This window comes from Ambystoma mexicanum, chromosome 7p (assembly GCF_040938575.1).
Source record: "Ambystoma mexicanum isolate Mex_15411 chromosome 7p, UKY_AmexF1_1, whole genome shotgun sequence".
NCBI lineage: Eukaryota > Metazoa > Chordata > Amphibia > Caudata > Ambystomatidae > Ambystoma > Ambystoma mexicanum.
The window spans coordinates 842,687,618-842,709,351 of NC_090939.1; the positions used below are offsets into that span (position 1 = coordinate 842,687,618).

General features: G+C 50.2%; 1 protein-coding gene across 1 annotated transcript in view; it reads right to left on the reverse strand.

Moving 5' to 3' along the window:
* Nucleotides 1-21,734, reverse strand: part of PCCA (propionyl-CoA carboxylase subunit alpha) — a 3,020,006-nt gene that overhangs the window by 1,582,000 nt on the left and 1,416,272 nt on the right. The window contains exons 13-14 of the mRNA XM_069637005.1: nt 1,690-1,833; nt 630-704 (exon numbers count right to left, since the gene is read on the reverse strand). Coding sequence (XP_069493106.1) covers nt 630-704; nt 1,690-1,833 — 219 coding nt within the window. The remainder of the gene's footprint in view (nt 1-629; nt 705-1,689; nt 1,834-21,734) is intronic.

Here is a 21,734-nt window from a genome sequence, read left to right on the forward strand (position 1 = left end):
GCAATAAGGGGGATGAAAAGAAAAAAGAAAGTGAGGAGAAAACCCTGTGCAGATGGAAAGCTTTCAGCGCTTTCCATGCAGGCCAGGGAGTGAATAATCATACACTGCGAGGGAAGGCCTTGTCATTCCGCCAGCCAGTAGAGTGTCCCTGATCTACACTTACTGCTCCATGACCCATTACATGTGCAAAGGAGATGCCCTGGATCTTCTCAAGCAGAAATGCACTTAAAAAAAAACTGTTTAACATAACAGTTGGGCCATGTTAAGAGGGGCAAAAGTAGGTTGCACCCATGATTATTTTTAGCCATATCACCATTCTAATACCTGGATGACCAGAAAGACGAGTAGTTATTGATGCAGTGGTGGTGTCACAAGGTAAGGAAGATGAGCTAAGCATCACCAGTAGTGATGTGGCAAACCACGCAAACGACTTGCCTTATCAGACTTCAATGCGTTCAATCTTCCAAAAAGGCTGGCCTGCATTGGACTTTAATTGGCTCATCCCACTGCCCTTTAGAAAGTCAACCAATTGAGGTGCGTCCACGGTTTGGCTAAGTTGCAATCCTGTGCCTTTGCCCGACCCATACAATATGTTGAAACTTTAAGTGAAATGAGGAAGTGACACTTACGCCTTGAACGTGCAGCGGTTCTTTGTACTGTGAGAGTCGCCCAATGGAAGGTAGGCCGAAAGACTTGTAGGGATCCTGGAAGGATGTTCAAAATAAAAGGAAGCATTAGTTCACGTGGATAAAATACCAGAAACACCTTTAAGGGGTCACAGCGTTGAAAAGCCACTGGCAGCTGAATTTGCATCGAGTGCATACGGATATATTGTTAGCCTCTGATGTGCCCAAGAGGCAGCATCGCCAAGAGTGGCATATTTACCCTCTATTGAAGTGTATAACATGAGCCTGGAGATTAGCATAACACGTTTTAAATTGCTGTTGTGTCAGCAGAGACCAGGCAAAACAGACACAGCCATTTTATTATGCCAGAGGCAACACAAAGAGCAGGGACGGCATATAAAAACACCACTTAGCAGGCCGCAAAGAAAAACACACGATATGCACTGCCCCAAAGCATGCCAGCCCTTGACAAGGCACATACAATGTCATGCGATTGCCCCAGAGTTGAAAAGCTAAACCAACGTGGTGGATACATGGACCCTCCCCAAATAAGGCAAACACTTAAACCCTCAAAGATGTCATTGTTCCTTTCATCAACTACAGCAAATTAGACGCCGTCAGCTGGCATGCTGGTTTTCACGTTCTAAAACGCAGAAAGTTCAAAAGCTGCAGATTGAGGCATCTGCATTATGAAAAGTGTTTTGTTGTAATGACATGATCCATTTTGTTCTTACAGAATATATACACGTTGTCTCAGAAGAACTCACACCGTGCCGAAAAAAAAAAGAAAATTCAATTTTTTTTTCTTAATTTAGGTGTGGACAAAACAAATTAACATGAGAACTATCCCAATAGAAGCAACACTACACATTTCAATGGACGTGCAAACTATTAATCACAATGCATAATTTAGAGTATTGAACACATTACAAAGGCCACGTTAAAAACGGTTGTCACAACTTTTGCAGGCAGATGGTCTTGCGCAATTTATGGACAAGATTTTGGAATTCAGACCTTCACATTAGCATTCGGAAACGCAAGCAGCCACTTCCACCCAGTTTACCTCGGCATACACTCGGCATTCAAGCGCCCAGCCGTTGATGGGTATATCAGCTTGTTTGTGCCGGAGAGGGTAACCCTTGGCAACACGGATCATTTCTTGGACGAGGTCCAGGCCAGTAATACATTCGGTGATGGGATGCTCAACCTGCAAGGTCAAGAACTGTCGGTTATGAGGGGAAAAATACTGTAAACAGATAACAAAAGCACACTGGGCAAAATATTACAATTTTACACAATCAAGCAACCTTGCTTACAAGAAAACAGGCAATGTTAAGTATGGCATGAGACCAGTGGTTCAGTGGTAAATCGCCCAGGGGTTTCCCTAGCACAGAAAATCCGGGCATTTTTTCATTTCTGCAGGTAGGATCTTTTTATTCTTCGCAGATAGTTCTGTTTATCAGTGGGTGTATCATAGCACGCAGCGGACCGTCCTATCCTTCTGCATTACACATGGTGTGGACAGCAGCAGCTTGTGGCTTTCTGTAAAGCCAGACTTCCCGGACAAAGCACAGTTATTTGCCTGCTTTCACTAACCTGTCCTGACAAGCAACCAGATTAGTGTAATCTTACATCAACGCGCTGTAGCAGAAAGGAGCAGATGGATCTTTTGCGTCCCTCCACTGTACAGATGGTACTGAGCAGTGCTTCGCGTTGACCAGCAAAGTAGCTTCATCTTCAGCAAGCCGCTGATGGCACTGGACGAGACAGTCGTGGGAATACCCCCTTATTTCATATCAGGCACAGCCAGTTGGGCATGAGCAACTCTTCCAAAAAAGTGTGAATGAATTGGAGGATGCTTATTATGTACTCCCAAATTTTACATCTGCTAAATCAATAGTTGCTCAGCAATACGCTTATATGTCTGTGTGATTGTAGGTTAATACATAGTAATGGTCGCCTGGGCAGTAGAACATCTTGAGATGCCTACAAACAGAGGACAATCACTTTGGTTGGGTAGTTATTCCGCTGGCAATGTGCAACGAGATTCTGTTCTTCAAGAGAGCAAGGGTGAGAAGTACAGTGATCACAATCAAAGGTAAAACAGACACAGTTAAGAGATATACCTCCTTCACCTTTTGTGATCGTGCGGGCAGAGGGAAGGCTGTACTCCCAAACGTGGTGTGAATATCATTTAGTAATGATCCAAACAGAGAAGTATAAAAGGCCAAAATAAAGGCACCACCCAATCAAGCGTCTATAAAAAATATATATGCTTTAATTAAACACACCATTCTCATAAATAACTAAATTGAAAAACATTGTACAAAACCCACCTCTGTGGAAAGAACAGAGAACATGCAAAGAAAGAGGTGCAGCACTCTGGGTAAGAATACAGGGGCGAAAGGCAATTCTACAACCATAACATTCTTGAAAAAGGGTATGGCTTTCAATGAAAAAAAAGTTGCACAAATGATCTAGTCAGTCTCTAGGGCCCAAAATGGACCATGGCCACTATGAGCCATTAGTGAGATTTTTAGGTCTTTGGCAGTTCAACAGCAGCAGAAGTGATGTGTAAGCAGATTAAACCCAGTTCAGATGCAGCAAGTCGTGTTGGTCCAAACGGCAAGCTCACATACAGGTGGTTCAAATACAGTGGCTCAGAGCAGTTCAAAGGTGGCGTCAGAGCGATGCAGGTCAGAGTGCAGACAAGGATCGGTTCAGGGTAGAGCTGGTTTTGAGTCGCTTGGTAACTGCTGGTTCGAGTCAATGAGTGACACTCCAGCAGTTGCCATCAAACTCCGATGATGAACAGAGTTGATTTGAGCCGGGCAGAGGACTGGCTCTGCAAGGATACAATGCAGCATTGAGCTGGTTCAAAGTTGCAAGCACACTGGTTTCAAGGTTTGTTGAGTGTCAAAAGCAGCATCGACAGGTGTCTCTGGTTTGATATGCACAGAGCACGGCCCAAATACAGTTCAATGCAGTAGAACAGGGAGCATTAGCATATCTGGTCGTCCAGGTGCTGCAAGACCGACTTGAGGGGTTCTAGGACAGGATGAGTCTTTTCAGGCTTCCTTTGATTTCCATTTCTGAGGCCGGCTCCTGCAGGGAAATTCGCTCACTGGAGAGAGGTGTTATCCAACCCCACAAAGGAGAGGCATGGCCATCCAGTCTCGTGCCCGGTCACTTGGCAGGGCCAGTCTGTCAGACCAGAAGGAACAAGTTACTTACCTGTAACTGTTGTTCTACAGCATGGGTCTGGCATGGATTCACATGCTCATGAATATTCCCCGTCGTCAGGCTGGGAATCCTCGGTAAAGAAAAAACCAGTATCAGTTTCGTTTCTGATCTGTCTTTCGTAGTAATAACCAATCACTGGTCTCTGCGTCATACTGACCACAGCCAATGACTGCCCTCTACCTAAGCACCGCCTCTGGCAGCCATCTTCAGATTTGGAAGCACGTGAAGTGGCAGTATGACCAAGTGAAGAGCCGCAGAGGGGTAGGCGGGAGGGTTCGCATGTGAATCCATGCCAGACCCATGCTGGAGAACAACAGTTACAGGTAAGTAACTTGTTCCTTCTCCAGCATGGGGTCTGGCATGGATTCACATGCTCATGAATAAAGAATACATAGCAGTACACACATGCACAACCACGGGAGGTGGCAAAGGCTCAACATTAAGCATCTTACCTCCTCACCAGGCTCACCTCAGGCGAACAGGTTGCGCAGCACTGCTTGGCCGACCCTGGACTCCTCCCTGGAATCCCGATCGACGCAGTAGAATTTCGTGAAGGTGTGCGTCGACCTCCACGTAGCAGCCCTACATATGTCCAGCAGGGGCACACCAGAAAGGAACGCCGTGGTAGCTGCGATCGCTCTGGTGGAATGGGCTCTCGGACGGCCAGGCAGCGGTCGGTTTGCCAACCGATGACAGTACATGATAAAGCCGGAGAGCCATCTGGAAACGGAAGCCTTCGAGAGAGCCTTCCCCCTGATTGACAGGTCCAAAGTTCAGAAAGAGTTGTGACGTCTTCCGAAAACACTTTGTGCGGTCCACGTAGAACTTCAGCGCTCTAGCCACATCCAGCGAGTGCAAAGTCCTCTCAGCCGGCGACGAAGGCGACGGGAACAACACAGGCAACACCAAGGGTTCGTTGAGATGGAAGTCCGACGGTACCTTGGGCATGAAGGAGGGGTGCGTCCTGAGCACTACCCTCGTGTCGTGAAAAGTCAAGTACGGGGCCTTGCAGGAAAGGGCCTGGATCTCTCCCACCCGTCGTGCGGAGGTGATGGCGACAAGAAACGCTGTTTTCCACGACATAACTTCAACGGGGCCGAGTGCAGAGGCTCGAACGGAGGTCCCATGAGCTTGGTCAGCACCACGTTGAGCTCCCACGCCGGGGCCGGAGCCTTCACCGGCGGGAACGATCTGAACAGTCCCTTCATGAACTCTTTCACCAGACGATGAGACCACAAGGACGTCCGCCCCGTGGTTCTGGTGTATCGGGAGATCGCAGCAAGATGAATCTTGATGGACGCGTGTGCCAGTCCAGCTTTGGCCAGCGTCAGCAGGTACGGCAGTACCTGGGGAGCCGTAATCCGTAGAGGGTTAATCTTCTGTGCGTGGCACCAGACAGAGAACCTCTTCCATTTGTGTCCGTAGCATTTAAGAGTCGAGGACACCCTGGCCTTTGCAAGAACCTCTCTGCAGTCGGCCGGTATGTCGTATCCTCCAAACTCTAGCGCTGCAGGAGCCAGGCCTGCAAGTTCAGCGATTTCGGGTCGTGGTGGAGGATGGCGCCTCCTTCCCTGGAGAGTAGATCCACGTCCACCGGCAGCTTGATTGGCGGGGACGCTGACAAGTCCAGAAGGTCCGGGAACCATATCTGCCTCGGCCACGCAGGTGCGACGAGGATCATCCTGCACCGTGACCTCTTGAGCTGGTTGACGAGCCGGATTAGCAGTGGCAAAGGAGGGAACGCGTAGAGGAACAGGCCCTCCCAGGGGAACGAGAAAGCATCGCCCATGCTCCTCGCCTGGGGAAACCTGCTGGCGAACCTCCGGCACTTGGAGTTCGTCGCCGTCGCGAACAGGTCGATCTGGGGTGTGCCCCACCGTCGGAAGAGGCGATCCACAAGATCCTGCCGTAGTTCCCACTCGTGGCACGAGCGCAGCTCCCTGCTGAGTGAGTCGGCGATGGTGTTTTTTATCCCTGCAGATGAAACGGCACCAGAAACATCCTTTGGGCGACGGCCCAATGCCACAGGTCCTGCGCCTCCTTGGACAGTGCTGGGGACCTGGTTCCGCCCTGTTTCCTGATGTAAAACATGGTGGTGGTGTTGTCGGTGAAGATCCTCACCACCTTGCCCTTGAGGGACGGAAGGAAGGACCTGAGGGCCCAGAACACTGCACGGAGCTCCAGGACGTTGATATGGAGGGACTTCTCCGTCGGGAGCCAAAGGCCTCTCGCGTGCAGATTTTCGGTGTGCGCTCCCCACCCTTCCAGGGAGGCATCCGTGGTCACTGTCTCCTGGTGGTCTGGAAGTCCATGCCCGCCGTCAGATGCGCGCGGGTGCCCCACCACCGGACCGCTCGGCGGAAACTCTCGTCGAGTGTGATCCTCTCCTCGAAGCCGCCCGTCGTTTGGATCCAGCGCGCGTCCAGGAACTCCTGCAACGGGCGCATCCGGAGCCTGCACATGGGAATGAGGTAGATGCAAGAAGACATCATTCCGAGGAGGGACTTGATGGACCTCACCTTGGCCGCGTCGGAAACCAACATCCGCTGTACCTTGCCCAGGATGGACCTGGTCCTTTCCTCCGACGGGGAGGCCAGAAGGGACACTGTGTCGAGCTTCGCTCCCAGAAACAGTGCGTTTTGCACGGGTACCAGGTGGGACTTGGCGTAGTTCACGGAGAATCCCAGGTCCGTGAGAAGTTGGACGGTCCTTGCCGTGTGCTCCACGGCGAGCTCCCTCGTCTTGGCTCGGATGAGCCAGTCGTCCAGGTAGGGGTAGACGTGGATCCCCTCACGGCGCAGCTGCGCCGCCACCGGTGCAAGGCACTTGGTGAATACCCTGGGTGCCGACCGTAGTCCGAAGGGGAGGGCTTTGAACTGGTAGTGACGCCCTTGGACCACAAATCTGAGGAATTTTCGGTGCCCCTTTAGGATGGGAATATGGAAGTAGGCATCCTCCAAATCCAACGACGACAGGAAGTCTCCTTCCTCCAGCTGACCCAGGACGTGCTGGAGGTTGACCATCCGGAACTTCTGCGCCTTGATGAACTTGTTCAGACGTCGCAGGTCTAGGATGGGGCGCCATCCTCCCGTCTTCTTCTTCACGAGGAAGTATCTCGAGTAAACTCCGGAGCCCCGAAGCCTCTTTGGGACAAGTTCGATGGCGCCCTTCCTGAGCATCGCCTTTACCTCCAGGAGAAGCTGAGGGACGTGAAGCTCTTTCCTGGACACGGGGGGGACGCGCAAGCACCTTCTTTGAAACTCGAGCGCGTGGCCCCGGGCTAAGGCGTCCAGCACCCAACGGTCGGTGGAGATGGACTCCCACACGCTGACGAAGCTCGCCAGCCGGCCTCCCATCGGGGTGCTTCGGTGGGGGCCCGACCCCACGGCCGGTTCAATCCTGTTTCGACGAAGCTTTGCCGCCTTGACCTCCTTGGCGACGACGGCGGGGTCCGCCAGACTTGCCTCGTCCTCTGTAGGCCTCCTGAGACGACAAGCGGGCCGCTTGACGGTAGGTGGAGAAACCGCCGCCGGAACCTTTGGAGGCGCCCTTGCCTCCGCTGCTCCGAAAGGGCGTCCGTCGTTGCTGCAGAACCCCAAGGGCCCGGGCCGTCTCAGTGTCCGCTTTAATGGCCTGAAGGGAATCGTCCACTGTTTTCCCAAACAGGTTGTTCCCATCGAACGGCATGTCCAGGACTCTGGTCTGTACGTCTTGACGGAAGTCCGTAGCCTTGAGCCATCCACGCCGCCTAAGGCACACGCCGTTGCCCAACTGTCGAAACCCAGTGTCGGCGATGTCCGTCGCAATAGTGATGGCGTGGTCCGACGCCACCTCACCTTCCTGTAGGATCTCCAGGGCATCCGCCCTCTTGTCGTCCGGTAGGAAGTCCAGCAGGGGAGCCAGTTTGTACCATAGCTCCCTGTCGTAGCGGGCCACGATAGCCAAGGCGTTGGCCGCTTTAATCGTCGTCGCTGCAGACGAGATGACCCTGCGTCCCATAGCGTCCAATTTCTTTCCCTCGCCGTCCGGTGGGGAAGTCGATGTGGAGGCCGCACCCGCCCCCGCTTTCTTCCTGGCCGCCGCGGAGACGACGGAGTCCGGGGTAGGCTGCGCCCGGAGGCACAGGGGGGCCGCGTCCGGGACCCGGTACTTCTTCTCGTACCGGTCTCTTCTAGCTGGCGTCGTGGAAGGGTTCTTGAGGAGGGCGAGGCCCTCATCCCAAATGTCGTCCAGTAGAGGCACCGCAAGGACCGTCTTCCTCTTGGCCTCGCGCCGTTGGTAAAGGAATCCTTCCTTTTTCTTCTCCTCAGGGCAGAGTTGGAAAAGCTCGGATGCCCTGGCGATCATGGAGTGGAACGATCCAATCTCGTCGGGCGGAGAAGCCCTGGTGGGAGGTGACGACGGTAGATCCTCGTCGTATACCTCGTCGTCCGTACCCGTTGCTGCCGTGTCAGTCCCCGTATCATCCCCTCGGGTGGACGGGGAGGAGGGCTGGACGGGGCGCGACGGCTGAAAAGGAGGTGGAGGGTGAATCCTTCTTTTCTTGGGCGGGGAACACCAGAAGGTCCCAGTTCAGGATCCCCCGACGGGAGAGGTTCCTCCGTCGGCAACGGTAGTCTCGTCCTTATCTCTGAGCATAAGGACTGTATAGCCAACAAAATGGCCGCCGAGTTGTCTTGCGGCGCTGGCAGAGGGGAATCCGACGGGCGATCAGGGGCCCCGTCGGCACCCTCGACGATGTCGTCGTCACCTGCGTCGGGATCCATCCCGACGGGCCGGTCTTCTTCCACGCCAAGGCCGTGGCTTAAGACCTCGATCAGCTCTTCCTCAGAGGTTGAAGCCGAATCTACGACGACGCCCTGCCCCCCCCTTTTTCTTCCCCGCCGGGGATTTCACGGGGGTCCTATCGATGGGCACAAAAGAGGACTCCCTCCGAGGTGGCAGGGAGACTGAGCCCCGAGGTCGCCACCACTGGTGTAGCCTCCACAGGCTGAGCCAGGGCCGCCGCGACAGTTTCGATAGAGGGCTTGGCCGGATGGATTAAGGCCTTCACCACCTTAGGTGCGCTCACCGCCTTATCCTTGAGGGGGGGGGGGACACTGCCTCGCTCCCCCTCCGATGGGGCCTTCGAGCTCGACCGGGGCCTCTCCAGGAGCTTCGCCGGGTGCTCGCCCTTCCTCTTACCTGACCCAGAGCGTTGGCTCGTGGCTGAAGGTGCCGGGGAGGGTGCGCCCTGCCTGGCGCCCGTAGAGCCCGACCGTTCGGCGCTCCCGGTGCCAGCAGACTCGCGGTGCTTGGCCTTGTGTTGGACCCCCGTCGCCGGGGCGTCCTCAAAGGTCTTAGAAGACCGCTCGGATTTCTTCCTCTTCTTCTCGCCTGACAAGCTCTTCCCTTCCAGCCAGTTGGCGAGACGTTGATGGCGGTCCTTCATGGTCCGCTCCGACATATTGCCGCAAAACGCACAGTCCTTCTCCACGTGCGTCTTGTCCTCATGTAAGCAGTAGAGACAAAAGGAGTGTTCGTCCTCCTTAAAGATGTTCTGCAGCTGGCATCCAGGGCAGACCCTGAACAGCTTTCCGGGCGTCGAGCTTCCCTTCTCCTGGGCCATGTCCGGGCCTGAGAAGCTTCTGGAGTCCTCCAAAAGCGTAGCTCGACGAAATCTTCACCCTTGAGGGGCGCAGACGAATCCGACACGGGTCCCCGTTGATCGGATGGAGAGTCGGTGGAGCTTGAGGCTCTTTTGACCGAAAAACACGAAGTTTTTGAGAAAAAACGTGAAAAAATAGCACTAACGCTCGAGAGCAATAGCACGAGGATCCCAACACATGTACGTGCGGTAAAAATCTGAAGATGGCTTCCAGAGGCGGTGCTTAGGTAGAGGGCAGTCATTGGCTGTGGTCAGTATGACGCAGAGACCAGTGATTGGTTATTACTACGAAAGACAGATCAGAAACGAAACTGATACTGGTTTTTTTCTTTACCGAGGATTCCCAGCCTGACGGGGAATATTCATGAGCATGTGAATCCATGCCAGACCCCATGCTGGAGAATATACATAAACCTTCCACATTGGAGCTAGGCTTACAGTGCTGACACATGTACGAGTATATCAAATCCATGTGGCTGTAATAAGTATGAGAGATGCTAGCCATCATGGCTTACATTTTAAGTTTACAACCGTTACCAGCTTAGTAACCCTCATAGTTATGTGGTTTTGGGAACAGGAGTGTACATCTTAAATGTACAGCAATGTGCTGCAATGACTTGGCTGTCACTGCAGCTGCTAGAGGGCACCTATGTCTACTGACCCTGCTCTGTGCAACAGGGGCGCAGGCACTGCAGATCAGGAGCATAGGTGTTCACTATGCTTTTGGCATGGAGTTTGTGGAGCAGACCACCCTGTCAAAGAGAATTCCCTGCATCATTTTATATTCAATAAAAATAAAGAGCCAGGGCTTCTATGCCCTTGCCAGATGGCAATCCATCCCACAACGAAAATCGGAGTGGGGTGCGTGCAGGAGGTGTTGTGAATTAAACTTCCATAAAATAAGAGTGCATACAATTTATCATCTCTCAAAACAGTCACTGAGAGACAACAAAATACTGGTCAGAAAAGTATTCGATGGAATGGACTGGCTATTCGAGTAATCACAAAGTTGGCCAAAATAAGTCTGTCAGTTTGTTTACAAGTACTCACATTTTAAGCCATTCGGAGATAGGTTTCCTGAAAAATGGTTTCTGGAACTAGAAATAACTGTTCTAGGGAGTATGAAGGCATTGTGAACGAGACAAACAACTCACTGAAAGTTTGGGCTACAAATGTTTATCAACATAAAGAAGGTCGGAAAAAGGCGCATCTTACCCTACCCTATAGTGGGAGTTCCCCACCTAAATAAAACTAAAGATAGTCTGTGTCATGAAGTTCAAATCAAATGTCTGTGTTCAAAACCTATACTTGCCCTCACATCTAATTGTATACAATGTGCAGGGATGGCAGCCTCAAAATGATCAGGGTTCAAATAAAATTTCAGAGTTTTGTCCAGCTCTTTGTCAAAAGGTTTCCCTTATCTAAGGTTTAAATAGTTCACAGTACAAAAGGGGTTCTTTTGCCGAAGATTTTAAGTCATTCCACAGTTTCAAAACAATTCCTGGGGATCCTTCCCGGCTCCTCTATCTCAGAAATCTTTCACCAATCGCATAGAATTCAACTCCTTGCTTTCAAATCACAGTTTCCTTTTAGAATAAATCACAAGCTTCTTTGTGTTGCTTTAAGTGGCTTTTCCATAGAGCGGTGCACTCTGTCTAGGTGCGGTTGTTGGACCACATGGTCCACCCGTTACAGGTCAGGAAATCGACACACCTTACTTACTACTCCTTCATAGGCACGTTACCACTGTAATCTCTACAGTGGTGTATTGACTTTTCCTCATTCAACATCCTTATAATGCTTTAAACGGCTTGTTTTGCCACCATTCTGTTGTTGCACTTTCATACTCTCATGGTTCTTGCCAATGCTTGCACAATTCCTTTATGGCTCTTTCCAACGCGTGGTCTCATAATCTGCACAGTTCCTTTAACTCATGCGATTCCACAAAACAACTTTTCAGAACGGTGTTTGGTTTCATTAAAATCGGTATTCAAAGTTCCAAGTATTTGGGGTTGTTTGGGAGGGCGCTGATGAATCTGTTTGAGAAGAACCCAAAGAAAGAATAGTACATGGTAAGTAACTTTCTTTCTAATACGTTGCACCCTACCATAGATTCCTCATTTTTATAGAAGCCCAAAGCAGTACCTTTTGCTCTGGAGAAAAGTATAGTGCGAAAATACCCTTAGACAAAGAAGCTCTGTAGAACAGCTCTACCTAAGTGAACATCCTGACAGGGTTATGAATTCCGAACATTGGTATTGGAAAAGGTATACAAGGAAAACAATGCAGCTGCACAATTTCATGTATTTATATACAGGAGGAACATGCACTTTTCATCCTAAAAGAAAGTACAATAGATAAGAAATCAGATTTGACAGGAAGAGCCATGCATGTAAGTTGAGGGAATCCGGGGTCGGGTGGAGCACTCAACTCTCTGACTGGGTTAGGCGATCCGGACGCTGAGGCAACCAGTGAGGTGGACAGACTGTCAGATCCAGGAAATCGAAGTACCACATTCTCCTCGCCCAATCCGGGGCGATCCAGGTAATGGTTGCTCAAAATCTCTTCAACCTCCTGAGTACCCAAGGGATGACTGGAATCAGGGGTGAAGGCAGAGTGAAGAGTGAAGATCCAATACACCAGAAGCGCGCCCCCCAGTATGCCGTTTGCTGGGGATTCCCTCGAGCAAAACAGTTCACACTTACTGTTATAATTTGTGGCAAACAGATCCACTGCTGGGGTACCCCAGAAAGCGAAGACCTCCTCTAGGACTTCCTGGCACACTTCCCACATGTGTAAGACAGTGCTCTGCCTGCTCAGAGCATCCGCCAAGGGGTTCTCTGCCCCCGCCAGAAGAACTGCCGAGACTGAGATTTGGTTCTCTCGCAACCAGAACCACAGCTGATTGCCTATGTGCAGGGTGAGCGTGAGTGCACACGACCCTGCTTGGTGAGGTAGTGCATGGCCACCATGTTGTATGTCAGGACGAGGACATGCTTCCCTTTGAGAGACTGCACAAAGGCCCTCACAGCTAACCTGATGGCCAGCAACTACAGCCAGTTCATATGCCACCTGGTTTCTGGTAGAGACCAGAGGCTGCTCACCGGCAAATCCTCACAGTGAGCACCCCAACCCTTCAGTGACGCATCTGTGACCACCCGTGCCTGAGGCCAAAGAGGCTAGAAGGGTTTCTATGCCAATAGATTGCTGCTTGTGTTCCACCAGCCAAGTTCACAGACTACCTGGCTGGAAACTGAAAGGCGATCCGTGAGCGCTCCCAAATACAGAGACCATTGGTCCCTCAGGAGCCACCGAAGAGATCTCATATGCAGCCTGGCCTCGGGAACTAGAAAAATACAGGCAGCCATGAGACCCAAGAGGTGGAGGAATGAAGACGCTGGAAGGGTGGTGTGATTCTGAAACTAATGCACAATCTGGGCTATGTTACCAACTCTTCGGGGAAAAGCCTTCCCTACCTGGGTGTTGAGGACTGCTGCAATGAACTGGAGTCACTGAACTGGTGTCAAATGGGACTTCGTCAAGTTGAGGGAGAAGCCCAGCCTGTCCAGTAAAAAAGCAGATGAGAAAACCTGCCTCGCCAACTTCCGTCAGACCAGCCAGTCGTCCAGGTACAGAAATACTTACACCCTGGATCTCCTGAGGTGAGCCACAACTACCACCATGAGCTTGGTGAAGAACCTTGGGGCGGAGGTCAACCCAAGGGAAATATTTTGAACTGATAGTGCTTGTCCCCTATGAGGAACCTTAAGAACTTTCTGTGCTTTTGGCGTATCGGCACATGGAAATAAGCATTCTGTAGGTCTATTGCCAGTCCTCAAGTTCGAGAGCGTGGTGAATCTCTTTCAACGTCACCATCCTGAATTTGTCCATCCTCAGGAACTTGTTCAAGGCCCCGAGGTCCAGGATGGGACGGAGACCTCCTCCATTCTTGGGCACCAGAAATTGTTACTTACATTAGTGACTAACGTACTCTTAGTCCCCTTTCCTCCATACTGCATGGGCGTTCCTCGCTAGGGACAGAAGATGGAACCTTTTGCACCACAAAAAGTCTTCTTCCCCTTTAAATTTAGAGGTGCACAGGGCGCGGCACTGGCAGCATGCGCTCCCCTGACTCTGCCCACCGGTGCCACTCCTCAGTCCCCACTGACGCGTTGACAATATTTAACATTGCCTAATGACACCAGTATTATTGGGGGGGAGGATGGTGGAACATATGGAGGAAATGGGACTAAGGACTAAGACTACGTTAGTCACTGCAGTGAGTAACTATTAATTACGCTTACGTCCCAGCCCCTTTCCTCCATATTGCATGGGCGATACAACTGAGTGTAGCCCCAAGGTGGAGAGGAGACCCTCCTTAAGCAAACAAGTTCCTTAGAACCGGCTGTCCGAAAGCCGCGTCTGATTTAGAACAGGCGTCCAAACACTAGTGCTTAAATAAAGCCGAAAGGATGGACCAGATGGCCACCCTGCTGATGACCTGCCACGGGACCTGCCGCTGTAATGCAACAGCCGTGGCCTTGGCTCTGACAGCGTGGGCATGCATGTTAGCTGGAAGCGGTTTCTGCTGCCCTTCATAGGCCTCTTCGTTGGCTGAAACCATCCACCTTGCTATAGAAGCCTTGGATGCCTGATAACTGGGCCTTGATTCCCCCTTCCCCCCGAAGGTGACAGAGCGTCTGACTTGCGGAAGCCCTTAGTCCTGTCCGGATAGAATTTAAGAGCATGTCTGACATCCAGACAGTGCAAGACCCTGAGCATTGTCTTTAGGGTTGGCAAAAAACGTAGGTTAGACAATGTCCTCAATCACGCTGCAGCAGTCACTGAAGAGTGTGGTTGAGGGTGGGCTGACAGCAAGAGTGGATCCCCCCTCCATTTGCCTATACTTGGCGTTCAGACACCGATTGACAGGCTGGGCCTAATGGGGCTTGAGCCACGCCTTTGTGGCCAAGGCGACAATGTCCTTATGCATCGGGATCCCCGTTCTAGCCGCAGGGCATAGAGTGAGAACCTCTGCAAGTACCCCCACCTCCGGTTGGTCGACTTCAGGTTGAGGAAGGCCAGAGTACTTTGCCAGACCTCCGAGTCGTTTGTGGAAGGCCTTGGCTGACAATGGTGTGTCAGGGTCTTCATCCTCGTCTGTGTCCACCAGGGTGTCCGGCTGGTCCGGAGCGGGTGGAGGGGTGCTGGGTGTAGAGGGCTGAGGTGTCGAGACCGGAGCCAGAGGCTGCAGCGAAGGCTGATATGGAACCACCTGAACTGCGGGAGGCAGGGAAGCCGGAATCAAAGGAGCCGGCTTGGGCAGCAGGGGCAGCACTGGGGCCTGCGCTGGAGCCATAGGAGGAATGACTATAGGTGCAGGCGGAGGGGCCGGAGGGGGCATGTCCCAGATTACATCGCTGAGGATGGACCCTATCTGAGGAGATCTCATGAGCATGAGGAACTTTTCAAAGAACTTGTCCTCGCAGGCCGGTGGGGTGGCAGGTGATATTGAAAGGATACCGGGCGGCTGCTGAGGCCGGTGCATGTTCAGTCTAGCTGTTTGCGGGGTAAACCTGCCCTGCGCTGCTGATGGATAAGCTGTAGGCAACGTACCTGCTTGACCCCAGTGCCACCTTGTAACTCGTTCTCCCACATGCTCCGTTCCTCAGGCCGGTATCGGACGAGTGGCCACCTTTTAGAGCTGCGTCACACGTGCCGAAGTCTTGGTGCTTGGCTCACTGGGCTCGGCCTTCTACAGGACTCTTGGGGATGGAGCATGAGACCTACCCTCCACCTCAGTCCGAGGCATGGTAGGCGTGACACCCTCGGCACAGTTGCCGGCAGTGCTGCGTGCATGTGCCCCCTCAGACATGTTACCGGTACAAGGGCGTAGCCCCTCAGGTGTACACCCAGTAAAAGAACCTTGCAGTCCATCAACACTGTCTCCTGAAGAATCTACAGACCCCTCGGCCTGGCGGCCAGTAGCTGAATTAGCCTTGGTACCCATGCTGGTGCGAGAACCTGAGAGGGTCCTCCCGTCTGGGTGTTTCCTTGGAAAGGAGTCACATTTGCGTGATGCGCTGGAAAAGAGCGGCCCTCCCATGGGCCTTGACCTATGTCTGACGAAGTCCTTCAAGTCCTCTGGAGGCGACTTCTGGAAGAGCTCCCTCCACCTAGCTAGTCTGTTCTTCAAAGCACGAGAAGAAAGTGTGTCACACATGGTGCAACACTCCCATCCATGTTATGGGCCAAGGCAGCAGAGGCAAAGGGCGTGGGGATCTGATGTAGGGAAGAGACCCTCGCAGGCTGGACACCTGCTGAAGCCTGCTGGAGTCGATAAGCGCCAGGGAGGAGCATGGCGCCAGAGGACCGAGAACCTGAATGATAAAAGAAGACAAAAAAGATGGAAGAAAGTATCCGGGGAAGAGCGTGTGGTATTACATGGCCGAAGCCAAACACAGGAGCGCTGGTGAAATCGTCCCGTTCGCGTCGACGCAGAAAAGGGGACTGGGGAGTGGTGCCAGTGGACGGAGTCAGGGGAGCGCATGCTCCCAGGGCCGTGCCCCTGCATGCCTCTGGAATTTATAGGAGAAAAAGATTTTTTCTGGTGAAAAAGGATCCGTCTCCCGTCCCTAGCCAGTGACGCCCATGCAGTATGGAGGAACGGGGACGGGAAGTAAGAGTAAATTCCAGGAATACCAATCTGGCCCTCTCTGATCGGGAGGCATCTCTTCCACGGCACCCTTCGACAACAAGGCTCTCAGTTCTTCCTGGAGCTCCTGTCCCGGTTGGATTGGGGTGGCCTCTCTGGAGGCCTCTTTAGAAAAGCCAAACAATAACCCCACCAAATCAACTGCAGGGCCCAGACATCTCAAGTTATTTCCTGCCACTGGGGCCAATGCTCTGCCAACCGTCCACCAACAGGTGCATCGTGGGAGGGGGGAAAAAAATCAAAGCGGCTTAGAGGGCGCGGGTGCCCCCGCCACTGTTGCTGCTTGCTGGCCTCTAGATGCTCCTTTGACACTTCCAGGATGCGAGAAGCGTCTCTGCCCTTGCCTGGCATGTGAGAGCTGTGCCTTCCTGCCATACGGTACGTAACGTCTATAGCCTCTGCCCCTGGAAGAGAAGCTGGAGGCATGCTTGACCGGCTGCGCCGCTAGCCCCAATGATTTAGCAGCCAACCTGGATTCCTTGAACTTCTCCAAGGATTCGTCCGCTATCTGACCGAAAAGCCTGTCATCTTCAAAGGCCATGTCCAGCACCCTGTTCTGAAAATTCAGAGAGAAGCCCGAAGCTTTTCAATAGGCTTGGCGTCTCATTACTACTGCTGACCCCATTGCTATGCCAACGCAGTCCGCTATGTCCATGCCCGTTTGCAATAACTGCTTGGCTACCTCCTTCCGATCCTCCACTAGCTGTGAAAATCTGTCCCGCATGGCACCCTCAGGGACCTGTTCAGCAGCATGTTGCACAGCCTTCCATAAGCCAAAAGACTACTTACTAAATCTGCCAATGCATGCAATTTCTTTCCTTCTCTGTCCTTAGGCAGATTGGAAGTGGAAATAGTGGCAGCCTGTATAACCAACCCCTCCAGGGAAGGGTGTGTGGCAAGGAAAGAAGGGTCTCCTCTTGCCGGCCTATACTTCCAAGTAAAATTGGCATTCACAGGAGGAATAGTACAAGGGTGCTGTCATAAGGAGGCTTAAGGGTCTGCAATGGCTGGATTTAATGGCATGTTATGCTCAACTGTGGGACCCTTGACCAATATGTCGGTGAGCTCAGACCCCTGAAGAGGTGTGGTGGATGCCTTCAACCCAATGGTGTCAACAACCCTGTGAACCAGATCCCCAATTAGCATGGGTATAGGGCTGGGTTTGTTGTAACTCAAGGTCTGGAGAAGTATCCATACCACTGACGTCTTGTAGACCCTAAGCCAAGGCCTGGTCGTCAAGACAAAAATCGCTGCCGGCTCCCATGTAAACGGGGTAGACTGGATCATCGGGGTCATCCGCGCCAAATATGGATTGGATTGAGTCGAAGAAACCAGATTGACAGCCCATAATTAAGTCGGACTAAGTAATCTACGGTCTCATCTCCCAGACAGGAATCATAAGAACAATTAAATTTAAAATGCGCGTGACAAGACGGCCGCGATAAGTTAGATTATAATAGCTGTGACCACGACTGAATATTAGACGATAACAAACGCAGGTTAATTAATTGTTGGCAAGATTTGGCGCTGTGATAATAACTGTCACATCTTGTGATATGACGAAATTTAAGCAATAACTGGGCAGTATTTTGATTCACTGGTTATCTTTCTTTCTTTCAGGGAAGAAAGGGGGACAAGACTAGAAAATAACACTGTCTTTCCCGGGTCAAGTTGTGCTCCTGTAGAGGTTGTTTGGATAGAGGAATCCCTCATCGGACTGCCGTGGGTGCTGCATGCACGACCACCACGGTAAGCTAGACAAATGTGGCAAAAGTGTATTAGCAGTGTCCAAGCGTGAGGATATGACTGATTCCCTGCATACTTCTTTTCACTTATAGGCTTTTGGAAATATGATACCACAGAAGCAAGGTGGCACTGTTTGTAATCATGCCAGAAGATGAGTAAGTACTTGTTCTATTTTGTTGGTAAAAACAAACTATATTAGAACAGGGGGTCCCCCCTTTGAATAGTGGTGCACTTTGGGAGCCTACTAGGAAAAGGGAAGGAGTTGGCATCACCCTGTGCCTTTGTTCAACAGGCTCGGCCAGGAATAAGTCTGGTTGACTGAGCGTTTAGGATCTGCTCCACTGTTTTGAACCACCTCCAAGATAAGAGTTGGCGGTGAGTACAATTCATGTCATTACATAAGCGTTACATGCACAAACATCTTTTGTGCACTTAGAGGAAGAAATGAGGATAGCAAGAACCAAGTTGGTAATATGTTTCAACCTTTTATTGTGTAGATGCTGTCTCCCATTCCATATACACAGAAGTGAGTCATAATTAGTGCTCAACATCTGTCCTGAAGAAGGTTGGGGAAATCAAGGGACACACTGTTAAGCCCACAAAAAAACAACTGAAACATGTGTCGACTATGAATATCTGTTGTAGAACAAACACTGATATATGAAAGGGGTGCACAAAATTCTTGTAGAGAAATTCTTTTAAATGGTCTCATAGATTGTAAGACCTGGATATAATGCTGAAAAGTTATAGATGTTGATGAATGAGCGAGAGAGTATGATTGATAGAGTGAATTAAATGGAGTTGTGATTGGTATTGGTGATGTGTGTATAAACCTATGTTGTCTTAGCACCACTAAATGAATATAATGCAGAAATACATTTTTTTGGTAATAATCAATGAGTAACTGTCTTGCTATCCTCGTTCTCTCGGTCCACTGTTTTGTTCATAACTTAGTCTTACCTGGGGGACCGCGAGTATACCAGACACCTTTTATTTTTTGAGACGGTTAGTTGTGCAGAACTATCATTGCTTTTACAGAGATTGTATTATTAACTTGTCTCCTGAATAAGATTTTAAGGACTAATAAGGCAAGTAGAGAGTGATTAACTTTTTTTTACATTACGGTGTATGCAGAATTACACATGATCACATAAAACGAGACCATTGTAATGGTCTCCCCGAAACTTCAAAACATGTTAGGTGTCACTGACTGAGGTAAAACTGATAAAATGTTCTTCCCCTTTTGCTCCTTGAAGTGCACATAAAGCACAAACTAACCCCTCCACATAGTTTTGAAGAATGTGTCCCAAGAGTTCAGCACAACAGCAATTAGACTACCCCTTGTTTCGTGGTGTATACCATAAATGTTTCTTGACAGTGGTGCAGTGATATAAACGGCTGGAGCTATTTAGCTCCAGCTTGTAGCCTAGTAGAAGAACCTGGTTAGCTTGATATCAACTGTGGCCAGGAGCCATTTATGACCCGGTCCCATGGCAAGTTTTGCCCTATAAACACGTATGTGATATTAACTTTGTGCTTGGGAATATGACTGACTGAGCAGTAGGGGACACCTAGAAGACGTTTAACGCATAACAAGACTTCTAGAATTGCCAAGAAGTTGCATTCTGCATCTCACCGGGTGGTAGATTTGTGACATGCTATTTGCTGGCCTCTGGTTCCCCATGGGTTTTTCCTTCTTACTGGGTGATTACTGGCACCCATACACTGCTTTTAACTCCAGCTCATCAAATATGCATTTCAATTCCTGTTGTGTTACTTCACATGTCAGGCTAAGCACCAATCAACATCAGACATTTCAACTTCATCCACTCAAGGCAATTCACCAAAAGGGGCCCTCATCATCCACTTCAGACTCACCACTGTACTAAACGTTGAAATAATTAGGGGACAGGCACTGGATGTTGAAGTGTGTATATATAGATGTCTAATGATACAGGGAAGTCCTACTGTAGCAGACAGTTCATTGGTCATACATTTGAATGCACTATTTTTTTAAATGAACGTATTGAATTAAAACTCTGCATCTTAAAGCTTCCGTTATGCAAGCATGGAACCACACTAAAGGGTGGATTTTTAGATTGTAGTCGCTTGTGAGTTACGTTAATGAATGTACCTCAAGGTTAAGGTCTTGCACCCCTTGTATATGTTCAGCATTAAGGTGTACCCTCTACAATGGCAAAGGCAGATTCCCCCCATTAATAATTGTGCCCAGTTGCTTAAAGGCTATGAACAAAACTACCAGATGGATAAGCACTATATGTTATGTTAGGTTGATTTGTACGGCACAACGCTACCACCCAGGCAGTCTCTGGGCACTTGAGTGGCTCTGCAAAAAAAAAAAAGCAGGGTTGAGGGTTAGTGGGGGTAGAATGAGAGAATAGATTGAGAACCAGGAGGAACTGGCGGCTGAGTGTTGTTTTTTGCATGTGGTAGTTTTGAGAGAGGCCTCATGCATTGTAACTGTATGGGTGAGATTCCGTGGCTCGGGTGCGTGGTAGTGTTTTGTGTTGGAGATTAGTGTGTTGTGTGGTTATGATGGTTGATCGTGTGTACTGGTTAGATAGTGTCCATAAGGGATCCAGAGTCACAGGTGGTCGTAGCTATGAGGTAATCCGGCATCTTGGTGTGTAGACGCATTGTTGCCGGTTTAGGGCTATGTGGGTGGTTTACTCTAAGTGTGGACATAGTGATGGTTCTTTGTTCATGTGGAGTGTGGCTAGTCCAAGATCTGGGTAGCGGTGTCAGTTATGTAGCAGGAGCAGGAAGGGAAAGGGTTAGTAAAGTTCATCAGTTTGTTGGGGTCTTTGGCATCTCAAACCAGTCACCACCTCATGTGAAGGAAATCAATTACAAAAAAAGAAAGAAAATCAATACTGGTAACCTTGCCTGTTCTGAAATAGCTTTTGTTTCAGATGCAACTGCTTCTGTAAATTCCTACAGTGGCACTGATATTTACGATCCCAGGTTCATTTCTTGCCAATGGTAGGCCCATTCTATATAGAAACCTCAATGCTCATGCTGTAGCCCAATTCCTACACATACAAGCATCAAGCACCTCTAGATAATCTGGAAACTAGGTGCCATCAAGGAGGGTCTTACTATGGTATGCTCTATGACAAAGGGAGTAAAAGAATGCCAGACCAGGAAAAACAGTGACACCTTTATGAAACAGGTTGAGTTAATTCCTACAAAGTGTAAGAGTCTGATAGAACATTAACAGGATATACTATCATGTACTAGAAACCACAATTAGAATAAGGTTTAACTAGTAGTAGGTCAGTGTTTCTAGTAGGCAGGATTCGAGTCCAGTGACATCCCCCCCCCCAAACCCCACTCAAAAGGTTATTCCCGTCAATTACTCTCCTTTCCGTGGCATAGAAGGCCTACACTATCCTACAATTAGGGCTGGAATAATGAGTGTGGTACTAGGGGTTTAAAATGCAACACAAAAAGAAGGTGTCAGGATAGAGACTAAACAATGTTAAGATTCGATCTAAGGGATCTGGTGTCATTGTCAAGGTGCCCTAACTCAAGTATAAAAGCCCATGAATATAGCACCGACCGTGCTTATCAGCCTCTTGCAGGGTGGTCTTACCTTTACAAATGAATATTTCCTCTGCCTCACGGAGTAGTTATCAGAGTGGAATACCTCAACCCGACCAGAAGTTGCCCTCCTAAGCGAAGGCTGCCAGTCTCAATTAGCCCAGTGTTCTCTGGCTCACCGTTGCGGCCTCTC